Below are 20,775 nucleotides of genomic sequence, written 5' to 3'. Positions count from 1 at the left end.
AGGGTCAGAAGGCGCGCAGTACGGCACCGTCAGGTACACGCCAACACAGCGATACCGCGCGGGCTCACACTTCATGCGACCGCGGCCCTTGAAATAAACAATAAACAGCCAATCCCCGGATGAGTGCTTCCTATCAAATCCACACTGATAAGAGCATATGCCTTTGGATTCGAAGGGGGAGCCACCCGGAAGGGCCGTTGGGGGAAGAAGAGCTCAAGCGATACGTTCTCTATTGGGAGGGTGCACCCAAGAAGAGGAGACGATGAGTGGTCGATTTGTTCGCGCCTGTCCCCCTGGCTTGTAGGTAATTTGGGCAATAGTAGTAGTACCAAATAAAACAAGGGCCTTGGGATTTGTTGTGATTAAACAAAACACACACACAGCGATACAGCGAGCCACACTTGAACGGCATTTGAACGGGCAAGAGATCACAACCACCACCAGCTCCCTCGCTGCAGATCGGTTACGGATGATCTCGTCCAGGGCCCCATCCATCTATGTATTGGTACCGCTTGCGAAGATGTTATTATTATTGTGCCCGCGCATTCTGGAACCCTGAGCACGATTCGCATCCCACCCTGTCGCCACAATCTCCTATCAGCGCCTCCGCCGTTAGTCGATGAGTGCGGCAAGTGCGGGTTAGAGTGTCCTTTATCAGCTGGCGGCAGCCACTGGTCCGGGATCAGTTGAATCTCAACTGCACGGTGAGTAAGTACCACAGTGTCCGTCCCATTGCCGACCGTGCCGTTGTCTCTGTGTGCTCTAGTGTGTTGCTGTAGTGTGCTTGTGTACTTAGAACTGCCAAAGGATCAGGAAGCGATCAGCTCAACCAGCCAGTGTGTCCGTCGTTTTGCCAAACAGAGGGGCACAGTAGTGCCAAGTGATATGAGCTAGAGAAAGAGAGAGAAAGCCCAAAAAGCGTTTGTGTGGAAATAGTGGCCAAAGCAAAGCAGCGGCGTGTGCCTGTATGTTGTTGTGCTGGTAGTCGACAGCCGTTACACCAACCAGCAGGATGTCTGCAAACTGCGAAATTACCATCACTGGACCGCAGGAGGCACAAACCAAGAGCAGCCTCATTGTGGTCTCCAACCGGTTGCCGTTCGTGCTCAAGCGAGACCCCAAGACGGGCAAGCTGAGTCGTCATGCTAGGTAGGTTACCAGTCCTCCCATTCTTTCACTGACCCTTTACAGTGACCCATTACGACATAGACGCGTCATCGCTGTGTAGTAGCTGATATGTGTGCGACTTTTCGGTTGATTCTTTTGTGGACAAAACGTTTCGTTGAGATAAGCCACGTACAAAGTGTTGTCGAGTCTGTGTTTGGTACTACTAAGACGTTCCTGCCAGGAGGTACAGCCGGATTCAAGTTTGGCGTTTGCTTGCGCAAATGACCCCTCCTCGGGAGAAGTTGTTTACGGTCTGTTTGTTTTTTTATAACTGTGTGTTTTTGTTTTGTGCACTCTGATTTTTCTGGTTCCCTTTTGCTACATTTCCGTGCTACTGCGGCTGCTGGCGCGAGCAATGGTAATCAAAAGTGTCTCAATGTTGGCTGACCTATTGCCATGTGTGACGTCATGATGGGAGTGGATCGGTAGAAGGGCGAAGAAACCCATGTGAAATGAAGTAAATAAAGGAATTGGATTCTGTAAAGCGTTTGTGATGACTTTCATGATCATCATAAATCAAACTGCTCCGAGGAATGAGTATCCTGAAGCTCTATGGCCAGCCTCGTTATGGTAGCACCTATTGCTCGGCTACAACCGGGACAATCATAGAGATGTTAAACATCAGGATCTTGTAGAATTTTCTGGAAATTTCATATCTAGCATAAGGCATAATAAAGCACTCTACATGATCACCTTGACGATCAAGCTCTTGATGATTGGAGCTTCTCAATATACTTCCAGAGGTAATCCCTTTTTCCGGAAATATCTATGTCCCAGTTTCTTCTCAAGCCAATTGAACACGCAGCAGAACCCGACAACACGCGTAGTCTTCAATTTGTGGGTAATTTATTTTTAATCCCACCACCCGGATAAGATAAGACGTCAATACAGCCACTTATCATTTTATTGACAGAAATAAGACACCGAGATACAAGCGCGATTAAATTAGCCTCACTTCAAATTACAACTGTACCGATTGATTGAACAGCTGTCATCCGATTGGCCATTCTGTATTACCTTCAGCCGATGTACTTGTTCATCGATTGTCTCGAACCTGATAGCGCTTATCACGAGAGTAGGGCGGCTCGGGCGCTCACGTTTAGTTCCGCGTGGATGGCTGGCCTAACAAAGGTGTAGTACTACCCCCCGGAGAGGGATAGTACCGAGGAAATGGGTCTTGATTATTGGTGGCGATGTCTTGCGCCCCATCTGGGGACGATGATGGGTTACGACCCGATTGCGAATCAATGAAGATCGCGTTATGGTTGATTGCCATAGCAACGGCCATATTTGGTATTACAGATATGACGGATCTGACAAGTTGGACACATGGGAATCTGTATCTGATCGGCGGGCACTCATTCATTGAGCGACATGGATGGTTCACGTGATCAGTGTGTCGGGTTGGAATCGAGAATCCGCTGGTAAACGTCTCAATAAACATCGCGGCTCTTCCTATGCGAGCTCGCGCGCGCGCGCTCTTCTTATCAGTCCGGATGAGTAGTGCGACTTCAAGGGCTGGGAGGCGATTGTAATCCAACCCCGGAAAGGCCTCGCTGGATGGGAGGGAGCTCCTCGCTTGGAAGAGTGTACCTTTGCGCGGTGAGGTAACCTACACCTTCCCCAATCACCCTTCACTTGGTACATCAGGAATAACAATTCCCAATGACTTTGAAAGACTGGGACCTGGGGCCGTATCGGTCAAGGGTTCCCATGTTTACTCACTCAAACACTCACATAATTATTGGACTCCACTACCGAGGATTAGCCGATCTTGAAAGGGCGGAGAGTGACGTTACAGACGACGTTGTCCATCCTTCCGACGTGTGATAGCGATAGGCACGCGCGTGCATTACATTACGATTATCATGCTTCCCTGCGCACTGTTGTGTTTACAACACCCTCACCCGCGCTCTTCAAGGTCTATCTTTACAATCACGTTTCTTTCTCTGTGTACTTTTCCAAAAACAGTGCCGGCGGATTAGTCACAGCAGTTGCACCGGTCGTGATCAAGGGCAAAGGGCTGTGGGTTGGCTGGTCCGGAATTACGCTGACGGACGAGAACGAACCAATTCCGGAGTCGGACCCAACGGACAACACACCAACTGCCGGGTTGCTATCGGAGCAGGTCGTCTCGGTAAACGTGGAGCCGAAGCTGTTCGATAGCTACTACAATGGCTGCTGCAACGGTACGTTCTGGCCACTGTTTCACTCGATGCCGGGGCGGGCCACGTTCTGTGCCGACCACTGGAAGTCGTACTATGAGGTGAACAAAGAGTTTGCGGCCCGCACGATCGAAGCGTTGGCGATCGCTGTCCGCAAGAACACGCACCCGGGCGTGCCACTGATCTGGATCCACGACTATCATCTGATGCTGGCCGCGAACTGGATCCGGGAGGCGGCCGACGAGCGGAATCTACCGTACCAGATGGCGTTCTTCCTGCACATCCCCTTCCCGCCGTGGGATATCTTCCGCCTGTATCCGTGGTCGGATGAAATCCTGCAGGGTATGCTGGCGTGTGATATGATCGGGTTTCATATTCGCGACTATTGCCTGAACTTTGTTGATTGCTGTCAGCGTAATCTTGGATGTCGTGTGGACAGGAAGAACTTACTGGTGGAGCACGGTGGACGATCGGTTCGTGTGCGGCCGCTGCCGATCGGCATTCCGTTCGATCGGTTCGTGGAGTTGGCGCACTCTGCGCGGAAGGTGATCAACACGAACCAGAAGATCATTCTGGGGGTGGATCGGTTGGACTACACCAAGGGGTTGGTCAATCGGCTGAAGGCTTTTGAGGTGCTGCTGGAGAAGCACCCGGAGCATCGTGAAAACGTGAGCCTGCTGCAGATTTCCGTTCCCTCGCGAACGGATGTCAAGGAGTACCAGGAATTGAAGGAAGAGATGGATCAGCTTGTGGGTCGGATAAATGGACGCTTCACAACTGCGAACTGGTCTCCGATCCGGTACATCTATGGGTGTGTTGGACAGGAAGAGTTGGCCGCCTTCTATCGGGAAGCTTCCGTGTGTCTGGTGACGCCACTCCGCGATGGTATGAACCTAGTGGCGAAGGAGTTCGTCGCCTGCCAGATCAATGAGCCGCCGGGTGTGCTGATCGTGTCGCCGTTCGCTGGAGCTGGTGAAACCATGCACGAGGCCCTCCTCTGCAATCCGTACGAGCTGGATGCAGCAGCTGAGGTGATACACCGTGCGCTCACAATGCCGGAAGACGAGCGAACGCTCCGGATGTCACGTATGCGACGTCGCGAGATGCAGCACGATGTGAACAGCTGGATGCGGCAGTTCCTGAAGGCGATGGGTTCGCTCGAAGAGGACGACATCGGTACGACCACGATGCAACCGGTCACTGTGGATGATTTCGATGACTATCTGCTCAAGTAAGAAGGTTTACCTGGAGGTTGTTTCAATCGTTGGGAACAAACTGTAATCAATCTGATCTCAATATTTCCACACAGTTATATCGGCTACAACCATAAGCTTGCCCTTCTCCTCGATTACGATGGTACACTGGCCCCGATAGCACCCCATCCCGATCTGGCGACTCTTCCGCCGGAGACGAAAAACGTGCTGCAACGGTTGTCCAACCACTCGGACGTGTACATAGCCATCATCTCCGGGCGCAATGTGGAGAACGTGAAGCAGATGGTAGGGATCGAGGGTATCACTTATGCGGGCAACCACGGACTGGAGATTCTCCATCCCGACGGTAGCAAGTTCGTGCATCCGATGCCGATCGAGTACGAGGACAAAGTCAGTGGACTGTTGAAGTCGCTCCAAGATTCGGTAAGTTCTTCCGAAGAAGTCCTCTTGACGTGGAACTACTAATGAGTACCATGTTTTGTTGGCAGGTTTGTGGTGATGGCGCCTGGGTCGAGAACAAGGGACCACTGCTGACGTATCACTATCGCGAAACACCGCCCGAGCTGCGCCCGGCCATGGTGGAAAAGGCACGCCAGCTGATCATCCAGTTCGGGTTCCGTGCGGCGGAAGCACACTGTGCGATCGAGGCCAAACCCCCGGTACAGTGGAACAAGGGCCGCGCATCCATCTACATCCTGCGCACGGCGTTCGGTGTGGATTGGAGTGAGCGCATCAAGATCATCTACGCCGGTGACGATATGACCGATGAGGACGCCATGATGGTAGGTGTTTTTGGTGGTGATCATAACTCCAGCAAGTCATAACTTCTCTCCTCTTTCTTGAACAGGCCCTCAAAGGTATGGCGGCGACGTTCCGCGTCACAAACTCGCAGATCATCAAGACGTCCGCCGAGCGGCGCCTGCCATCGACCGACTCCGTGCTGACGATGCTCAAGTGGGTCGAGCGACACTTTATGCGCCGCAAGCCGCGCGCCAACAGTCTCACGTACCGCGGCAAGAAGAAGGACTGCGTCAAGATGCAGATGGCCTTCGATCTGGTGCCGAACACGAGTGCGGCCAACAGTGCCGCCAGCAGTTCCGATGAGCGTGATTGAGGTGGGGTGGCATTGGTGCCGAAACACCCTTTTAATGTATAAGTGGTTAGCTTTATTCCATTCCCCAATTCCTTGCCCTTTCCTTGCCAAAACCTTGCGTTTTGCGTAATTTTATTAGTCTACTCTTAGTTGGTTCTTGAAGCAAAAGTTTGCCTTAGAATTGCTTTTATTAAGCCTTTCTTATGGTTTGGTTTGTTTTTTGTTCGAAAACATGCCCTCGCTGTATGTTTCTGTTATGTTTTAGCGCGTTTCGAAGCATGTTTGTATTGTTTCACACACACACAGACGTTAAAAGGGGGTAGCGTTTAAGTTTTACGAATAGAAAGCTTGTGTGAATGTTGGATGCAAGCAAGGAACCTTTCTTTCGGGAACATTGATGATATTCGGAATCAAACAGGAATGTTTTTAGAATTAGGTTTAGAGAAAGTGCAATAAATTCTTAGTTGGTTACTAAGCAAAACTAGTGTTTTGGCCTCGATTGTACCTGTAAAACAGTTATGTACATCCAAAATCGAAAGACTTTGTGATTGTTGTTGGAAAAATGGGATGAAACTAGAGATAACAAGGGGCCATAAACTGCTCTAAAGCGATCTGAATTCGACAGCCAAAATGTACTAGATTGTTCCTGTACCGATAAGACTTCTTCCCATCATTGTTAATGTCTGAGTAACTAGTCGCAGCCTTTGTTCAGCTTATTGAAGTAGAAAAAGGGCTCCCTCAATCCCATTCTTCAATGAACTACCAATCGAGAAATGATTTTCAATCGGTTTCGTTTATCCTAATCTTGATCTAAGATGTTCCGAATAATGTAGTTGTTTGCTATTGAGTACCCGTCAACACTATAGCAAGTTTTATTGCCTTCTTTTCCTATTACGATAAAGTAGCACGCGCCTCGGGAGAAATACCTTTGTGTATGGATGAATTATCATCGTGGAAGTGTGCGTTTCGCTTGAAACAAAGCTGAAGACTGTCGCCGAGCATAGATTAGATTGTATATGAATGCCGCGGATGCGGGAATTCATCACTTTATTACACTAATCTGTTGGAAAGTTGTATAATACAAAAGCTGATATACCTAGGCGTTTAGTACAGTAGCGATTAGTCTAAGTGGGATCGTGCTGTTTTACCCCCGCCGATGTAGGAACAACCCGCCTGTGTCCTGTGCCGTACACTGTGGCCGTGATGTGGTCGTCATGTGTACACTCTTATGAATTGGGGCGTGCTACCCCGTGCGTGTCCGTGCACCCGTCCCGACGTTTCAGTCAGGTCCGACTCGGTTGTAACAGCCGTGACAAATTGATCACAGTGGACAAACTTAATTGCAGCCTAACCCATTACACATTGCTGTGCGAAACGACCAGCCACGATATGATAAAGTAAAACAGGAATATTGGATACATGGCAAGAGCTTTCCGGTTCGGTGGTTGACTGTCGCCGAGGAATATTATCGAAGCTACACGGAGAAGGTCGGGAGATGTGTTAGAGTGTGGTGTCAAAAGTGGAAGTTCTTAAAGCTTACCATAAGTTGCCCAACCGAACCCCACCGATGACACGACGAACCGGAGGAAGAATAGAAAGGCCGTCTGCGTGCTGAATAGAATGATTCGACACACTATTAGTGCTAGAGCGCACGGCGTTAGGCAGTAGCCAAGTACGCAGATTGATTGGAAAAAGGAGCTAAAATTGAAAACGAGAAGTTTTACTCCCAAAACTCACACTACAACACGTAAGGCGTACTTTTTACGTACATTTTCCCACCGAGCAGCTTGGAATTAAGCGTCACAATCATGGCACCGATCCAGACGATCACAAAAACCTGCGCGAACTCGGGCCCGCCGTCGTGCATCTCATCGGACGAGCCGTGAAGGATGGTGGCCATAAACGTGCACAGCACCAGCGGCCCCCATAGGTCCCAGTCCCTCAGCAGGGTGTTCTTTTCCCGCGGTATGAGGACGTGGTAGAATTTGACACCGACCGCCTTTACGTCACGCATCTGTGGGGGAAGAACAATAAACAATCCGGTGTGAGTTGAATGGTTGCAATTCATTCGGCGACCAGTACACCCGTACGATTGTGTCCCGGATCGGTTCGTCCAGTGTGTTGAAGTCGGGCGAGCTGGGATCGGTCGTGTTGCGCGGCGCACTCGTAACGGTCATTTCTCCGCTCATCAGCTCGGAAGGCGATTCCGCTCCATCGTCGTACAGCTGGAGAACCAACGAACGTGGCAGTAAAATATACACAGGGAATATGAGTTACAATTGGGGGGAAAAGTAACTTTTCCTGGAAGTGGCACTCACCTCTAACGTTGTTTCCGGCGACGACATGGCTTTTTTGTGTGCGAGAGCTGTACTTAAATGAAGAATTTACATGAAAATAGCTAAAAACTACCGCAAACCGTGCCCGAGTGTGTTGTGTTTTCTTTTCGTTCCGCATTTGACAGCTGTTTATTGTGACAGTTCGGCGATGACGACTGCTCGAACAGAGCCACTGACAGTGGGAGCTCGATTCGAGCTGCACAGTGGAAGAATGGTCAAAAAAGGTTTATTTTCAAATTATTTTATTGTTTATTTATCAGTTTTTTTACTTTATTTCTCATCAACTGCTCTTTTTGATGCAAGTTTTCGTTAGTTTCGTGTAACTTAAGGTGAAAATTGTGTTCTGTGCCTGTTTTCACAACCAAATTCTAAAAACATGTTTGCTTCTACACCTGGTGCCTCCCCAATTGACATTTTCGAGCACGAATAATCGGGAATTCGAGCAAATTCCCTTAAACTGGAGCCTTAAACTTACCTTAAACTGAACCAGTTTAAGGGAAATTTTAGTACAATTTCATGAAAACCGACCACTGTGCTTTGCTCTCTCCTGTCATTTCCAATTGTCATCATCGAAACGTCAAATGAAAAAACAAAACAAAACCAAATTGTTCGGTGATGCTTCATAAGCTGAAATCTAAAATTTGTTTTATTATTTCTGTCGGATTTTCTGCAAAACATAAAAAGGTACCTATTAATTAGGATAAATTGAAATCAAATGGTTCACTAAATAAACAAAATGTTCATTTAGGATACGTTTAGCGAAATGGCTTCAAACAACGTGTATAAAACGATAACGGCACCGATGGCATCATTTCCAGATCTCAGCGTAAAAGCGCAGGCATCGGTAGTACCAGCGACCCTCGTACCATTAAAGACATCCATATCTACATCACCATTATTCCTTCCTGAAAATGTACAACAAACCAATAACCCGGTGATTATCAAAACCGAACAAATGTGCCGGCCAGTACTTACCGTGAATGCCCCTGTGAAGCTCGTGCAATGGTCAAAAAAATCATCCTGCGTCCTTTCGGCATCTCCATTATCGGCTCCTGGCACTGTGAATCAAAACAACAAGCCAGTGGTTATAAAATCGGGACAAATGGGCCGACCACTCCTCACCGTGAATGCCCCTGTGAACCTGGTTCAATCGTCAGCCATCGCATCCTCGCCCCGCGTCCTTTCGGCATCACCGTCATCAGCTCCTTGCACTGCGAAACAGGCAAAGAGACCAGTGATTATTAAATCTGAACGAATTTGCCGACCAGTCCTTAACGTGAATGCCCCAGCGAAGCTCGTGCTATCATCAGCATCCTCGCCCCGCGTTCTTTCGGCATCACCGTCATCAGCTCCTGTGATTATTAAATCTGAACGAATTTGCCGACCAGTCCTTCACGTGAATGCCCCAGCGAAGCTCGTGCAATCATCAGCATCCTCGCCCCGCGTCCTTTCGGCATCACCGTCATCAGCTCCTGAAAGTGCAAAACAGGCAAATAGACCAGTGATTATTAAATCTGAACGAATTTGCCGACCAGTCCTCAACGTAAATGCCCCAGCGAAGCTCGTGCTATCATCAGCATCCTCGCCCCGCGTTCTTTCGGCATCACCGTCATCAGCTCCTGTGATTATTAAATCTGAACGAATTTGCCGACCAGTCCTTCACGTGAATGCCCCAGCGAAGCTCGTGCAATCATCAGCATCCTCGCCCCGCGTCCTTTCGGCATCACCGTCATCAGCTCCTGAAAGTGCAAAACAGGCAAATAGACCAGTGATTATTAAATCTGAACGAATTTGCCGACCAGTCCTCAACGTAAATGCCCCAGCAAAACTGGTACAGTTGTCAACATCAGCATCATCATCTCGCATCCTCTCGGCATCATCATCAATACTTCCTAAAAATATCAAAGCAACCAATAAGCCAATGATTATTAAAACCGAACAAATGTGTCGGCCAGTCCTCACCGTGAACACTCCAGTGAAGCTCGTCCGACCACCAACATCCTCATCCAGCATCATTTCGGCATCATCCTTATTGCTTCCTGGAACATCAAAGAAAACCAAATCATCAGGACCGCAAAACTCAACTTCGTCCAGTATCCATGTCGCAAGCCTTGCTGCAGATCCTGAAAATGAAAATGCCAAAAAACAACCAGTGATTATCTCAGCAGTACAACAACACCTGGCCCAGTCTTCAACCGGGAAACCAAGATATACGTATAGCCCTCCAATACCATCTGTTGCTTCTGAAGCTCTGCAACAAACACCATTCGGCGAAATTGAAATTTCGACACGGCATGGATCTTCAGCAATGGAGATAAGTGATGCAGAGTTTAAGAGAACAACCCTTAAAAAATTGTCCAACATTAACACGTCTATAGCAGGTGTTTGGGCCGAAATGGAGTATCGCACAGACCATCGAAGAAAATTCACCGAAGCAATGGATCAGGAAAATATACCAATTCAAATACCTCGCCTTACAACCGCTGCAGAACTGAAATCTTTTAATGATCAGTTGGCTGAAGACACATATTTTCAAAATATTTGTTACCAGTTAACACAAAGAATTCAAACCAAAACAAATGATGCCAAAGGTCGAATGCACAATAGTTTTATATTATTATTTGCTAAAGAATTAGTTGTGCAGTGCAGCTGGCGTGGCGGGGGCAAAAATGGACCAAAGATTCCAATGAATCAAAATGTTAATGTAATTAAATTATTTAAGAGAATAGGAGAGGACGATATTTTTGCTGTTAATATTGACGACGTAGAACGTTTTCTTAAAAAAAAGTTAGATAACGCTCAAAGCAGCTTGCAAAACTGCAAAGGAAAAATCAAGAGCTCTAGTAAAATTTATCATACACGCAATAATAGAATTAATAAATAAGTTATTATTATTATTTATTTAAATCTAAACCCTTCCTTATCTTTTACACTCACTAGCAATATGTAGACTCTACTTTGACGAAATATTTAAGATAATTTTTTTTAACAAACTGATCAAATCAGATATAACATAATCAAATTTATCTATAAACAAGCTTATGTAATAAATTAAATGTGAAAATTAGGACTATTTTTATTTCTAGTTGGTTTGATTCACTCAAAAATAAAACGTTTTAATCATATCAAGCAACGGAACTACAAAATGGTTTTGAAATCATAAATAAGTCTAAGATAACATTCCACCCAATACAGACGTATAAACTATGTGAAGTTTATTGAAGAGAAAAATCGCAAAAATAAAATTTCAAAACATTAGACATGCAGTAAATTAATTAAATTAATGAAACAAGCATTACCATGTAGTTTTTTTACAAGTAAGAATTTTAATTGCTACAAACAACATCTACCATGCATCAGGAATAATATGATATTAAATAATTACGATGATAAGACCCACCGCTTTCCCATGCAAAAGCGTTTGAAAATAGTTCATGAAGAATTTCCTAGGCAATACTTAAACAGCATTGCACTAAAAATAACACGTTTTATGAACACAAATGGTTTCAAACGCTTTTGCATACACATTCTATTTTTTATCATCATAACTAAAAATACCAACAAAACTACAAACAAACTACAACTACGAGCAAATAAGTGGTTAGCTACAGAATGATTCTTAAAGTATAATGTTAGTGAATACGTGTTAATGAATTTTAATCCAACTGGAGGGTATGCAAAAGAGGGGAAAAAACAACTGTGCCAGGTTTTGATGGAGGATAGACAGCTACAAGTTTACATCTAATATCTAACAGAGAAATGTTTACGTCACACGTCTGAACATTTGCATCAACTTTATGAATAAGAATGTCTAAAGATGAAAATACCGATTCTGGATCATCCGCACGCAAAGCAAATGAAAATAAGCTGGAGCTGCATTCAAATTGTTTTCCAGATACTATAAAACATCCATTACTCTTTTCAACTCCTAAAAATTGAATAATACCATTACCCTTTGTTAGAAGCCATTGGTCTCTTGGCAAAGGGCTTAAAAGAAAGTTTGACTCTAAAAAGATACCTTTACCATTTCTAGTTAAATGGGGAAATTTGCGTTTTTTGCTTGCAGCAGCTACTTCGGTTGCGGAACGTTCTTCATAACGTGCTGCAACTTGGACGCTACATCTAAAGCCTGAACGGGACGAGCGTTTTAAAATTTGCAAATAATTCTCGTAGTCATAAGTAGAATGCTTATGCAACGGTCCGTAATTAAAACAGTCTCGTGCTATATGCTGAATATTATGGACATTGCTTGTCAGCTCGCCACGGCCATAAATCTTTCCGTAATCCTTGACAAAACTGTTAAGGAATTCAGCGGCACGTTCCCAATGACGTCGATGGAATGAGGAGGAAAATATTGTTACTCCGCAGAAATACAGCAGAAAATGGCAATAGGCTTTTTCAGGCAAAACATCTTCCATTAACACGGGACTTACATATAGCAAGTAAGATCTGAATTCCGTACCCTTCCAATATCGAATTACATTCAGCCCTCTGAGTTTGCGATGAATCTCAGAGGGAAGTTGTACGCTGATAAGAAATTCAGATATCACTTGCTTTTGACCCTTGGACCAGGTAGGAATATTTTCATACTTACCACCTATAAGACCGCACAAGTGTCGGCGAGTCGCACCCTCATCGCATAAGTGCAACCCACAACTAGTCGGTAATTTATCCACCATATCAAAATTATCAAGGTCTTCCAGGGGTGAACGCCATTCCTGGTGATGACCCGGACAATCCCTAGATTTAAATCCATGGTGCGTTCGTAGAGGAGCGCCAACGGAGTCGAAAATAATTTTTTTTCCAGGTTTATAGTATTCCCCAACACAGGTACACCTCATACAACCGTGATATCCATTGAAGTAGGTTGTTGCTGCAAAACACAAACATAATTAGCGTTACACAAGCTCCAGATAATTGTGTACATATAAGCAATAGTTGTATGTTTACCTACCTTTAAGGAAAGCCCGCGCAGGAGAATCTGCAATAATAGCTTGGATCGAGAATCTTATCATTTTATCTCCGATCCGCAATCCCCTTCGATGAATGTCATTTGCCTCCTCTACAAACTGTCTTAAAAATACTTCCAGACTGGTTGGTTTTGCTGGTCCACAAAACACTGCGATCATCATAATTGGGGCTGAGGGCAGTTCTACAATCTTCATAAGGATGGGCCAGAGCTGTGTAGGTCCACCTCTATGAAGAGGGAGTCCGTCGGTGGATACCTGTATCGACAATTCGTCGATTGATGGAACAGTTGACCTAAATGAATGAGAATGAAAAAATCCAAATACAATTAAAATACACACATTTACCAGACACTGTTTAGGCTAAATTATTTTCAAAACTTACTTAAAATAATTGACGAGATTATTTTCTATCCCTTTGTACCAAAATTCGCCGCCCGCTATCGATTGTATCTCTTCCCCGATGGTTTTTGGCGTTTTCAATAGCGTGCGAGAATCCTTCGGAAGAAGTAAATCTGTCCATATTCCCAAAATAGCTAAAATCTCATTTACCGACGAGCGTGGCTGATTACGTACAACTGCCCAAGTTCGCAAACATTCACCAATATCGCTATGGTTGTTGCAGTTGTGAGCAGTTGTGGACCCTTCAGCCACGGCGTCGGTTTCGCTTTCAGAAGAACGATCACTGATGTAATCGGTATCGCTGTTGTGAGACGATGTTCCCATAAGCACTTCTGCATCGTATTCTGGATCATCGTACTGGGATGTTAAACCTGCAAGATAAAATAAAGTATAAATGGCAAATTATTTTCATTGTGTTCATCGTTGTTGCTGCTGGTGAAATGTTTCGTTTTTTTTTTCGAATAGAACAATCCGAATGAGTTCGATTGACCAAATGTTATCATAGTATTTTCATAGTCCTGGACCATACTACAGCAAAGAAAATATAAACACTTTATCGTTGTTATTTAAGAACACATCACACACATTGATACGATAAAATCCAAGGCATCGTGGCAACAAAATACATTGGTACATTCGGTACCGGCCGGTACACTTCGGTCGTCATTTTGCTACCATTATAATAACATTAGGAATCGGAAATATTATTTGTCATTTTAGATAACTAGAACAAAGAAGCACTTGGAAATTTCACTCACTCACTCACTCACTGCTCATAACAAACAACATACCCAAACGAATACGTAATATATTAATAATTAATGTAGTTAAACTCACCGATATTACGGTGCACCACTCCGCTTGTTCCCGCATCATCATCACCCAACATATTCTGCCGATCATACTCCGTCGACATAGCTGCAAGCTTTTTGTTCCGTCGAGAAATAACTTTTCTGCTCCTCTTCATTGGTTGTGTAGCCATTTTACTGAAAAAATCCAACAAATTTTCACAAAACAATAGAGCACAAAATTTATTTTGTTCTTTCGTCAAACACCAAAGCCAAATAAATGACAGCTGGAAATGATGCCATCGTCGTTCGCTACAAGAAGATCACACGCACACAATCATACTTGCCACTTCCTACACGCGTGATCACACACACATCCATACTTTTGGACGGTTCGAGCACCAATCGAGCAAATTTAGAACAAAATTTTAGTACCAATGTCAATTGGGTCAAAAACACTTTAGTAAGTTTGATCCCAATCAGCTCAAAACAATCCTCATTAGAAATGCTAAACTGTTGATCATTCGTCACATCGTTGTTAGCTGTGGAACGGCAATCGCTGCGTTGTTTTTGCTTGCGAAGAAGGAAGAACGATAAGGGCAGCATCTTTTGATAAGAAGCAGTTTGTTTACAAACACACCGCACGATTGTCACTGTCCCCTTTCCCCCACCCAGCCCTGGTTTATTGAGGCCGAAACCTTAACACCCACAGGCCGCCGGGGGGAGGGAGGAAAGAAAGCCTGGCCCTAAACGACTCTCGATTCGATCCACTTTAGCAGGTGATAAACCGCATCCACCGAAGGTATTTTATAGTCCGCGCTCGTCACCAGGTCCTTATCTTTCGTCACCCGGAACGACCTTCCCGTGCCCTTGATCATCCGCATCACGTCCTCGTCGGTGGTATCGTCCCCGGCGAACAGCACCTTCCGCTGGCGCCAGTTCGCGTCGAAGCTGGTGCCGAGTATGTACTCCGCCGCCAGTCCCTTGTTCCACTGGATCGGTGGCTTGCCTTCCACGGAGGCGTGGGCCGCATTCGCTCGATAGCCGTACGATTCAATGATCTCCTTGGCACGGGCCGCCATCTCCGGCACATACTGCTGTTCCGCCTCCCGGAAGTGGAACGTTATCGAAACGCGCTTGTTCTCGACCCACGATCCATGGTGGACAACCTGTGGCAAACGCGGAGAATGAGAGCACCTTTCAAAACACCGAACCAAAACGAACCAGCTCTTTCTTACCTCCCGATTGAGCTGATCGATCATCTTGTCAAAGTTGTCGGCCACATCGCGCGGAATGCCCTGGTTGTGGCGGGTGCCGTTCGGATACAGCACCTCCAGCCCATGGTTCCCCGAGTAGATCACGTTCTCCAGGCCGATCTTCTCCTTTACCCCGTCCACGTCACGACCCGAAATGACGGCCACAAACGCCTTGCCACTGTTGGCGATGTTGCGCAGACTGTCCCGCATCGCATCGCTCATCTGCGTCAGGTTCGGATGGGACGTCAGCTCGGCCAGCGTTCCATCGTAGTCGAGCAGGAGGGCCAGCGTATCGCCCGCCTGCAGATAGCTGCAAAGAGAACGGTGTGTGAGAGAGAACAACCAGCAACGAGCCAGCAACGTAGCCAGCCGGTACACTTACTCGCCAAGATACTGATCGAACTCGGGGTGCGACATTGCGGGAGCGTCTTTGTCGTTCGCCGGCCAGCTTATCAATGGCTTTAAACAGTTAAGGAATATTAGACAGGCAAGCGGTGCCAACAGCGTACTTCGAGCCATTTTATTTCTACGTCAACGTGCGCGCGGCGCTGTGCTAGTGTTGGTGGTACCGATGGCGCGCTCGTGGCCGTGGGGTTTCGCTGCTCGGCATTCACCCGCGCGAATGTGTTGTCTACGGTCGATGGCTATCGCAGGCGCGATCGAGATTGTAACGCCAGAGGGAGGCACCCTTTCCAAACCTTCCCGGCACTTGTACCGAGAGCTGGCCCCGAACCTTGTGACTGCACGCGACTACTGCCTTGAAGTGATTGTACTTGCCCCGGATCGGTACATCCTCCTCGGTCGATCTTCGTTCTCAGTCGATCTTCATTATACTCAGCCTCCAAGAAGCATCTGAGCGGTACAAGAGATTAATGACGTCAACAGTACTGCCAACAGCATACCGATAAGGTTCAACTGCCAAAAGCCGAATTTCACCTATCTGGACATTCGACCCTTCGGACTATTATCACTCGAAGTAACGGCCACAGCCGTGCTCCATCGTGTTCGAATATAGGACAAACGCACTCTAGTACTCTCTGTCTCTCTGCCATGTGCTCGGTGCGTTCGGAGTAAACAGATTAAAAATAGCAATGAACTGCTGCTGGAATTAGTTGAACTGAGTTGCGTGAGCTAAGTGAAAAAAAAACATTCCGTAGGAGTCATGCATATGTTAAGTCTGACTGGCTGGCTGGCTGGCCTTGAAAATATTGCGTGCAGAGTTTATGATCGAAATGGGAGGGTAATGGGAGGTTCGATTATCGTATGGTTTGCGTGATATAGAAATAGATTAGATGGTGGAGGTGCAGCTGTATTGCTCATCATTATTATAGGCGGAAGGGCATAGAAGGGATGAGCTATCGACGTGTGAGTACGGTACAGTTTGTAAAATTGAGCTTATTCTGAAAGGAGATCAGGAAAAACATACACAATTGAACATTCAATGTCTAGTAAGATGCATTAGTTTTGTTACTTTCTGACTATAAATTTCTTCACTGAAGTTTTCACCAAATATAAAAAAAATGTTGCCGGGAATGTGTTGGCCCCTATACTGGGACAGATTTGCGATAATTTCTGCTTTAAGTCCCTATGCGAACCAGACTCAAAAAATTTTTTGTATTGGAATAGAAAAAAGAGAGTAATTTGAGGACCAAGATGGGTTCTGGATTCACTTTAGGACCACCAATTCTTGGACTGGTATTTCTTGGGGATTAGTTCCTGGAACGGTATAGGTTTGGGATCAGTTGCAGGCAAAGATATGGATACGGAATCAGTTCCAGAGCCGTTATGGAATCTAGCTTGGTTCCAGGAACGGTATAGAATGAGGATTACAGTCAGGACCAATATGGGGTCGATATTACTTTCCGGAGATTGGTTTGAAGTTATCTCTAAGGCCGACATTATTTTCGGATTTCTCTTGGGTCCTATAAGAGTGCGGGATCAGTTCCTGGCTTGGTATGGATGTTGGATCATTTCCAGGACCGATATGAGTTTGGGATATGTTCCAAAATTGGTATAAGTTTGGATCCAGTTCTAGCAGCGGAATGGGTTGGAACCAGTTCCGAGACTGGTATAGGTGTACGATCAGTTTCAGGATCTGAATGGTTCTAAAATCAGTGTAAGTATCAATAAAGGTTTAGGCATTACTTCCTGAACTATAAGAGGTTTGGAAGTCGTTTATTTCGGTGTACTACACTTCGATGTTAAATGGTGCCTTAAAATCACTTTACGCTGCTCTCTGACCAGGTCAAATAAAATTTTGAAATTCTACGTGTACATTAAGTCTGTTAGTGGTGATTCAGCTGAAGAAGAAGAATGAGTTCTTTACACAATCAGATTCCATATTCTACGTACTATGATAGGGTGCGGACGCATTCGATATATGAACTCACGACAGGCATATTGCTAGGTCTTCCACTTAACTATTGTATCACGGGAGCAGGCCTTTAGTCAGTGGAGTAGAATCAATTTTGATACGTCAATGATGAACTTTACTTTTGTAACATATACACAGTTTTCAAGACATCATTCCACTTCAAACTCCTCAATTTCCTATAAATAAGTAAAATTTCTAACAATTCTACATTCTACCAATTATCCTCCTACTCATGCTTAAACTGAATCGTGTCACATTCCAAACGTGTACAATAAAATGATAGTTATTTGTATTGACCATTCGAAGTCATTGATTCCTATGAACATTTGAAACGTTTTGTGCCTCACTGGTCGTTCCAGGAAAATCCAGTTCTTGAAAGTCTTGAAGTGGGAAAGTCATGCAATCAATCGATTGTGTGCGACGTTCTGCGTACCTGTCCCAATGTTTTCGCCATGAATGGTCTGCTTTCCCACGACCATTAAAGGGTGCAAGGAGAGAAACAAACAGATTTCCCCTTTCCTATCATCCCTTCCTACGATGTTTTATGTATCATCAATTCCCTTATCGGAACCGCATGACACAATGCGTACGGTTGCGGATGACAATAAACTGGTTCACAGGAATGATATTAATGGGTCTCGGGCAGTAGTAATATGGTTTCCTTCCCACCATATCATCCAGCAAAAAGCTATTTATGAGATCGGGTTGGGATGTTTTCCACCGTCAAAGCATATTTCTTTCTCCACGTTTTCTGTGAACCTTGCTGCTACTCACCTGTTGTATAGAAACGGAGCCACACATCATCGAACCCCATCGATCATTCCGTTTCGATTCGGTGCGATAAGAGTGGGGTAATATTGAACGCTGAATTGCCGTGATTTCCATGACCTTCAAATGCAACCCGAACCTAGCAACACCTAGCGAGAACAATCCAGCAATGTCTATTAAGCGGACTAACTCGTTGCTTTTTTCCCTCCTCCTGTGTGTTTGTGTGTATGAGCTGATAATAATAATGAAAACAAGTCATCAAGTGTGGAAAAGGCGCCCGGAAAAGCAGGAGGGGAATGTAGCAGTCTTCTCGGGCAGCGTTGAGGTTCATTGCAATCATAAATCATGCTTCACCGGCCGGCTGATGTTAAGCGTGGCTGAAGTACCGCCGTGGGTGGAGTGGGTTATTTTTAACCCGCCGGGTGTGCGTGTCTTCGGGTAACATTGTGCACACACCACACACCATGCCGCGAGGATATGCGATCCCACGGTTACGGTTGGATTAATCAAGCTCAACGGGCTGCTCATCGTTGGTAGCCGACGACCAAACCGTTACCGGTTTCGCGGAGATGAATCGCAGTTGTGGTTGGCAAAGATAACCTCAATAGATAATCGGCGACAACGGCGACGACAACGACGACCACGTACCTGTCGCCTGCCATGTCCAACCTTCTCGTCGACATCGCTATCGTGCGTAGAGCGCAAAAGGGGCCGACGACACCTGGAAGCTGAGCTGAGATAAATTTACATAAATTGTGCATCGCGAGCAACTAATGGCAAACGGTAAAGCCCTGTGACCCTCTCCGCTGGCTTAACGTGCAAACGCCTCACGCTTAACACATCCGGACAGCGGGACAAATCGGGCGTGAATTGGAAGAAGAAAAAGCGGCCATCATTCGACCGTTTGGCGACTGGTGGAAAGATCAAGGACAGACCAATCCTATCGGGAAGAGCGCCACTAATCGGAACCACCCCCATCCATCCAACCTTCAGACGCTTTGTGCTGCCTTTGCTTGATGTGTGCAAATAATTGCTATCTGCTTCTCGGTTTTCATCTGCATCCCGTAACGATGGTGGCACGCAACCGATTAATTAGAAAGTTGATGGCTTTCCGATCGGCTGGCTCGGTTGGCTTGGCTGGTGTTTGAGCATCCGATTAGCGACGGCGGTTATAAATATGGTTCGGATGACACAGTGGTAGCTCCACGCTGGTAGATAGTGCCTGGGTTGCCTCGAATTTATCGTGAGCATCATCACGGGCACGTACTAATTATGATTCTATCCTCCAAAAAGGATGAGCTATCGCTTTTTTCCCCAAGCCGTGGTCCATTTTCTTCTTTTCTTCTGTCGCGACCCAACGGCGTAGTATATCTTATCGAGCGAATGATAAACACTCAGAAGTCTTTAAAAAGCGATCAGCAAAGTAGGGGGGAGATGAAAGTTTCCCCGAGCAATTATGCACCATCCAGCAGGGAAGGTTTCATTTTCCGCGGTTCGATCGGGGGGAAAACACAAACTCGTTGTGGAAAACGAGTTGCCCTTCGCTTTCTTACCCGCTTTGCCATTTCCCTTCCACCTCCATGGAATGTCCCGGTTGATGTGAGTAATTTCCGTAAACACGATTACGGTCAATATTTTGCTTTTTTGCGACGCAAGTACTACTCTGCGGCGTTCAGGTGTTGCGAAGGTACGATACCCAACAACAATCAACAGCGTTCGGCTGTTATTGTGTGCTTAGAATAATTGGCACACTGTAGCTATAGTTTATCCGCTTCCAAGGTGTGTGTGTAGTACAATTATTTGCTCTGTGACCTCCCCAACCTATAAGGTAAAAGGTGGTCAGGAGAAAGGGTACGTCTTAGCCGATCAAGCCGTTGAGGTGTGTAATGGAAGCGAAGACTTAGAACGCCATCATACATCATGAGTTGGCAAGGGTGCAAAAGGGCAACAGGTAACGGGCAAACACCCAGCGCCCGATCACCTTCGTCTGGAAAAAAAGATAAACGGGCTTTCCTCCCCAATTTCTCCGCCCAACCGCCACGAGGAATATCCGGATCAAAACACGGAGCGCAAGAAAACTTTCGTGGCAAACGATGGTGCGGGAGAGCGCTTACAACGTGCTGTGTTATTGTGTAAGAAAGTTAAAAAGAGAGAATGGGATGCGTTTTTGTGAGAGAATATGGCGGTTGACTGATTCATCTGTGAGGAACACTATGGAGGCGCCTGATGTTTCACGTGGGAAACG

At 46.0% G+C, this 20,775-nt stretch overlaps 3 protein-coding genes across 7 annotated transcripts; 1 reads left to right on the top strand and 2 right to left on the bottom strand.

The window, feature by feature from the left end:
* Positions 1-683: 683 nt before the first annotated feature.
* Positions 684-6,123, top strand: LOC120958603 (uncharacterized). Its single transcript, XM_040381515.2, has 5 exons — positions 684-1,149; positions 3,139-4,563; positions 4,642-4,969; positions 5,035-5,328; positions 5,394-6,123. Exons 1-5 carry the CDS (start codon positions 1,013-1,015, stop codon positions 5,658-5,660), a joined length of 2,451 nt encoding a protein of 816 aa, XP_040237449.1. The 5' UTR covers positions 684-1,012; the 3' UTR covers positions 5,661-6,123.
* Positions 6,124-6,644: 521 nt separating this feature from the next.
* Positions 6,645-8,116, bottom strand: LOC120958605 (protein YIPF6). Its single transcript, XM_040381517.2, has 5 exons — positions 7,958-8,116; positions 7,730-7,864; positions 7,409-7,653; positions 7,180-7,337; positions 6,645-7,113 (listed from the first exon to the last, which is right to left on the bottom strand). The coding sequence occupies exons 1-5, from the start codon at positions 7,982-7,984 to the stop codon at positions 6,995-6,997; spliced, it is 684 nt and encodes a 227-aa protein (XP_040237451.2). The 5' UTR covers positions 7,985-8,116; the 3' UTR covers positions 6,645-6,994.
* Positions 8,117-8,580: 464 nt separating this feature from the next.
* Positions 8,581-16,194, bottom strand: LOC120957255 (uncharacterized). Of its 5 annotated transcripts, XM_049609879.1 has the most exons (10): positions 15,771-16,194; positions 15,371-15,698; positions 14,182-15,301; positions 13,328-13,715; positions 12,930-13,237; positions 12,570-12,848; positions 9,938-10,098; positions 9,098-9,867; positions 8,951-9,033; positions 8,581-8,880 (listed from the first exon to the last, which is right to left on the bottom strand). In XM_049609879.1, the coding sequence occupies exons 1-3, from the start codon at positions 15,905-15,907 to the stop codon at positions 14,879-14,881; spliced, it is 888 nt and encodes a 295-aa protein (XP_049465836.1). In that variant the 5' UTR covers positions 15,908-16,194; the 3' UTR covers positions 8,581-8,880; positions 8,951-9,033; positions 9,098-9,867; positions 9,938-10,098; positions 12,570-12,848; positions 12,930-13,237; positions 13,328-13,715; positions 14,182-14,878. The 5 variants fall into 5 exon arrangements, with proteins under 5 accessions (XP_049465836.1, XP_049465833.1, XP_049465835.1 ...); XM_049609876.1 differs by lacking the exons at positions 15,371-15,698; positions 15,771-16,194 and having other exon boundaries at positions 14,182-14,877; XM_049609878.1 differs by lacking the exons at positions 15,371-15,698; positions 15,771-16,194 and having other exon boundaries at positions 9,938-10,014; positions 14,182-14,877.
* Between the last annotated feature and the right edge of the window lie 4,581 nt (positions 16,195-20,775).

Source organism: Anopheles coluzzii, chromosome 3 (assembly GCF_943734685.1).
Source record: "Anopheles coluzzii chromosome 3, AcolN3, whole genome shotgun sequence".
In the NCBI taxonomy this organism is placed as follows: Eukaryota; Metazoa; Arthropoda; class Insecta; order Diptera; family Culicidae; genus Anopheles; species Anopheles coluzzii.
Note: the sequence above shows the minus strand (reverse complement) of the source record. Positions and strands in the feature narration are given on the sequence as shown.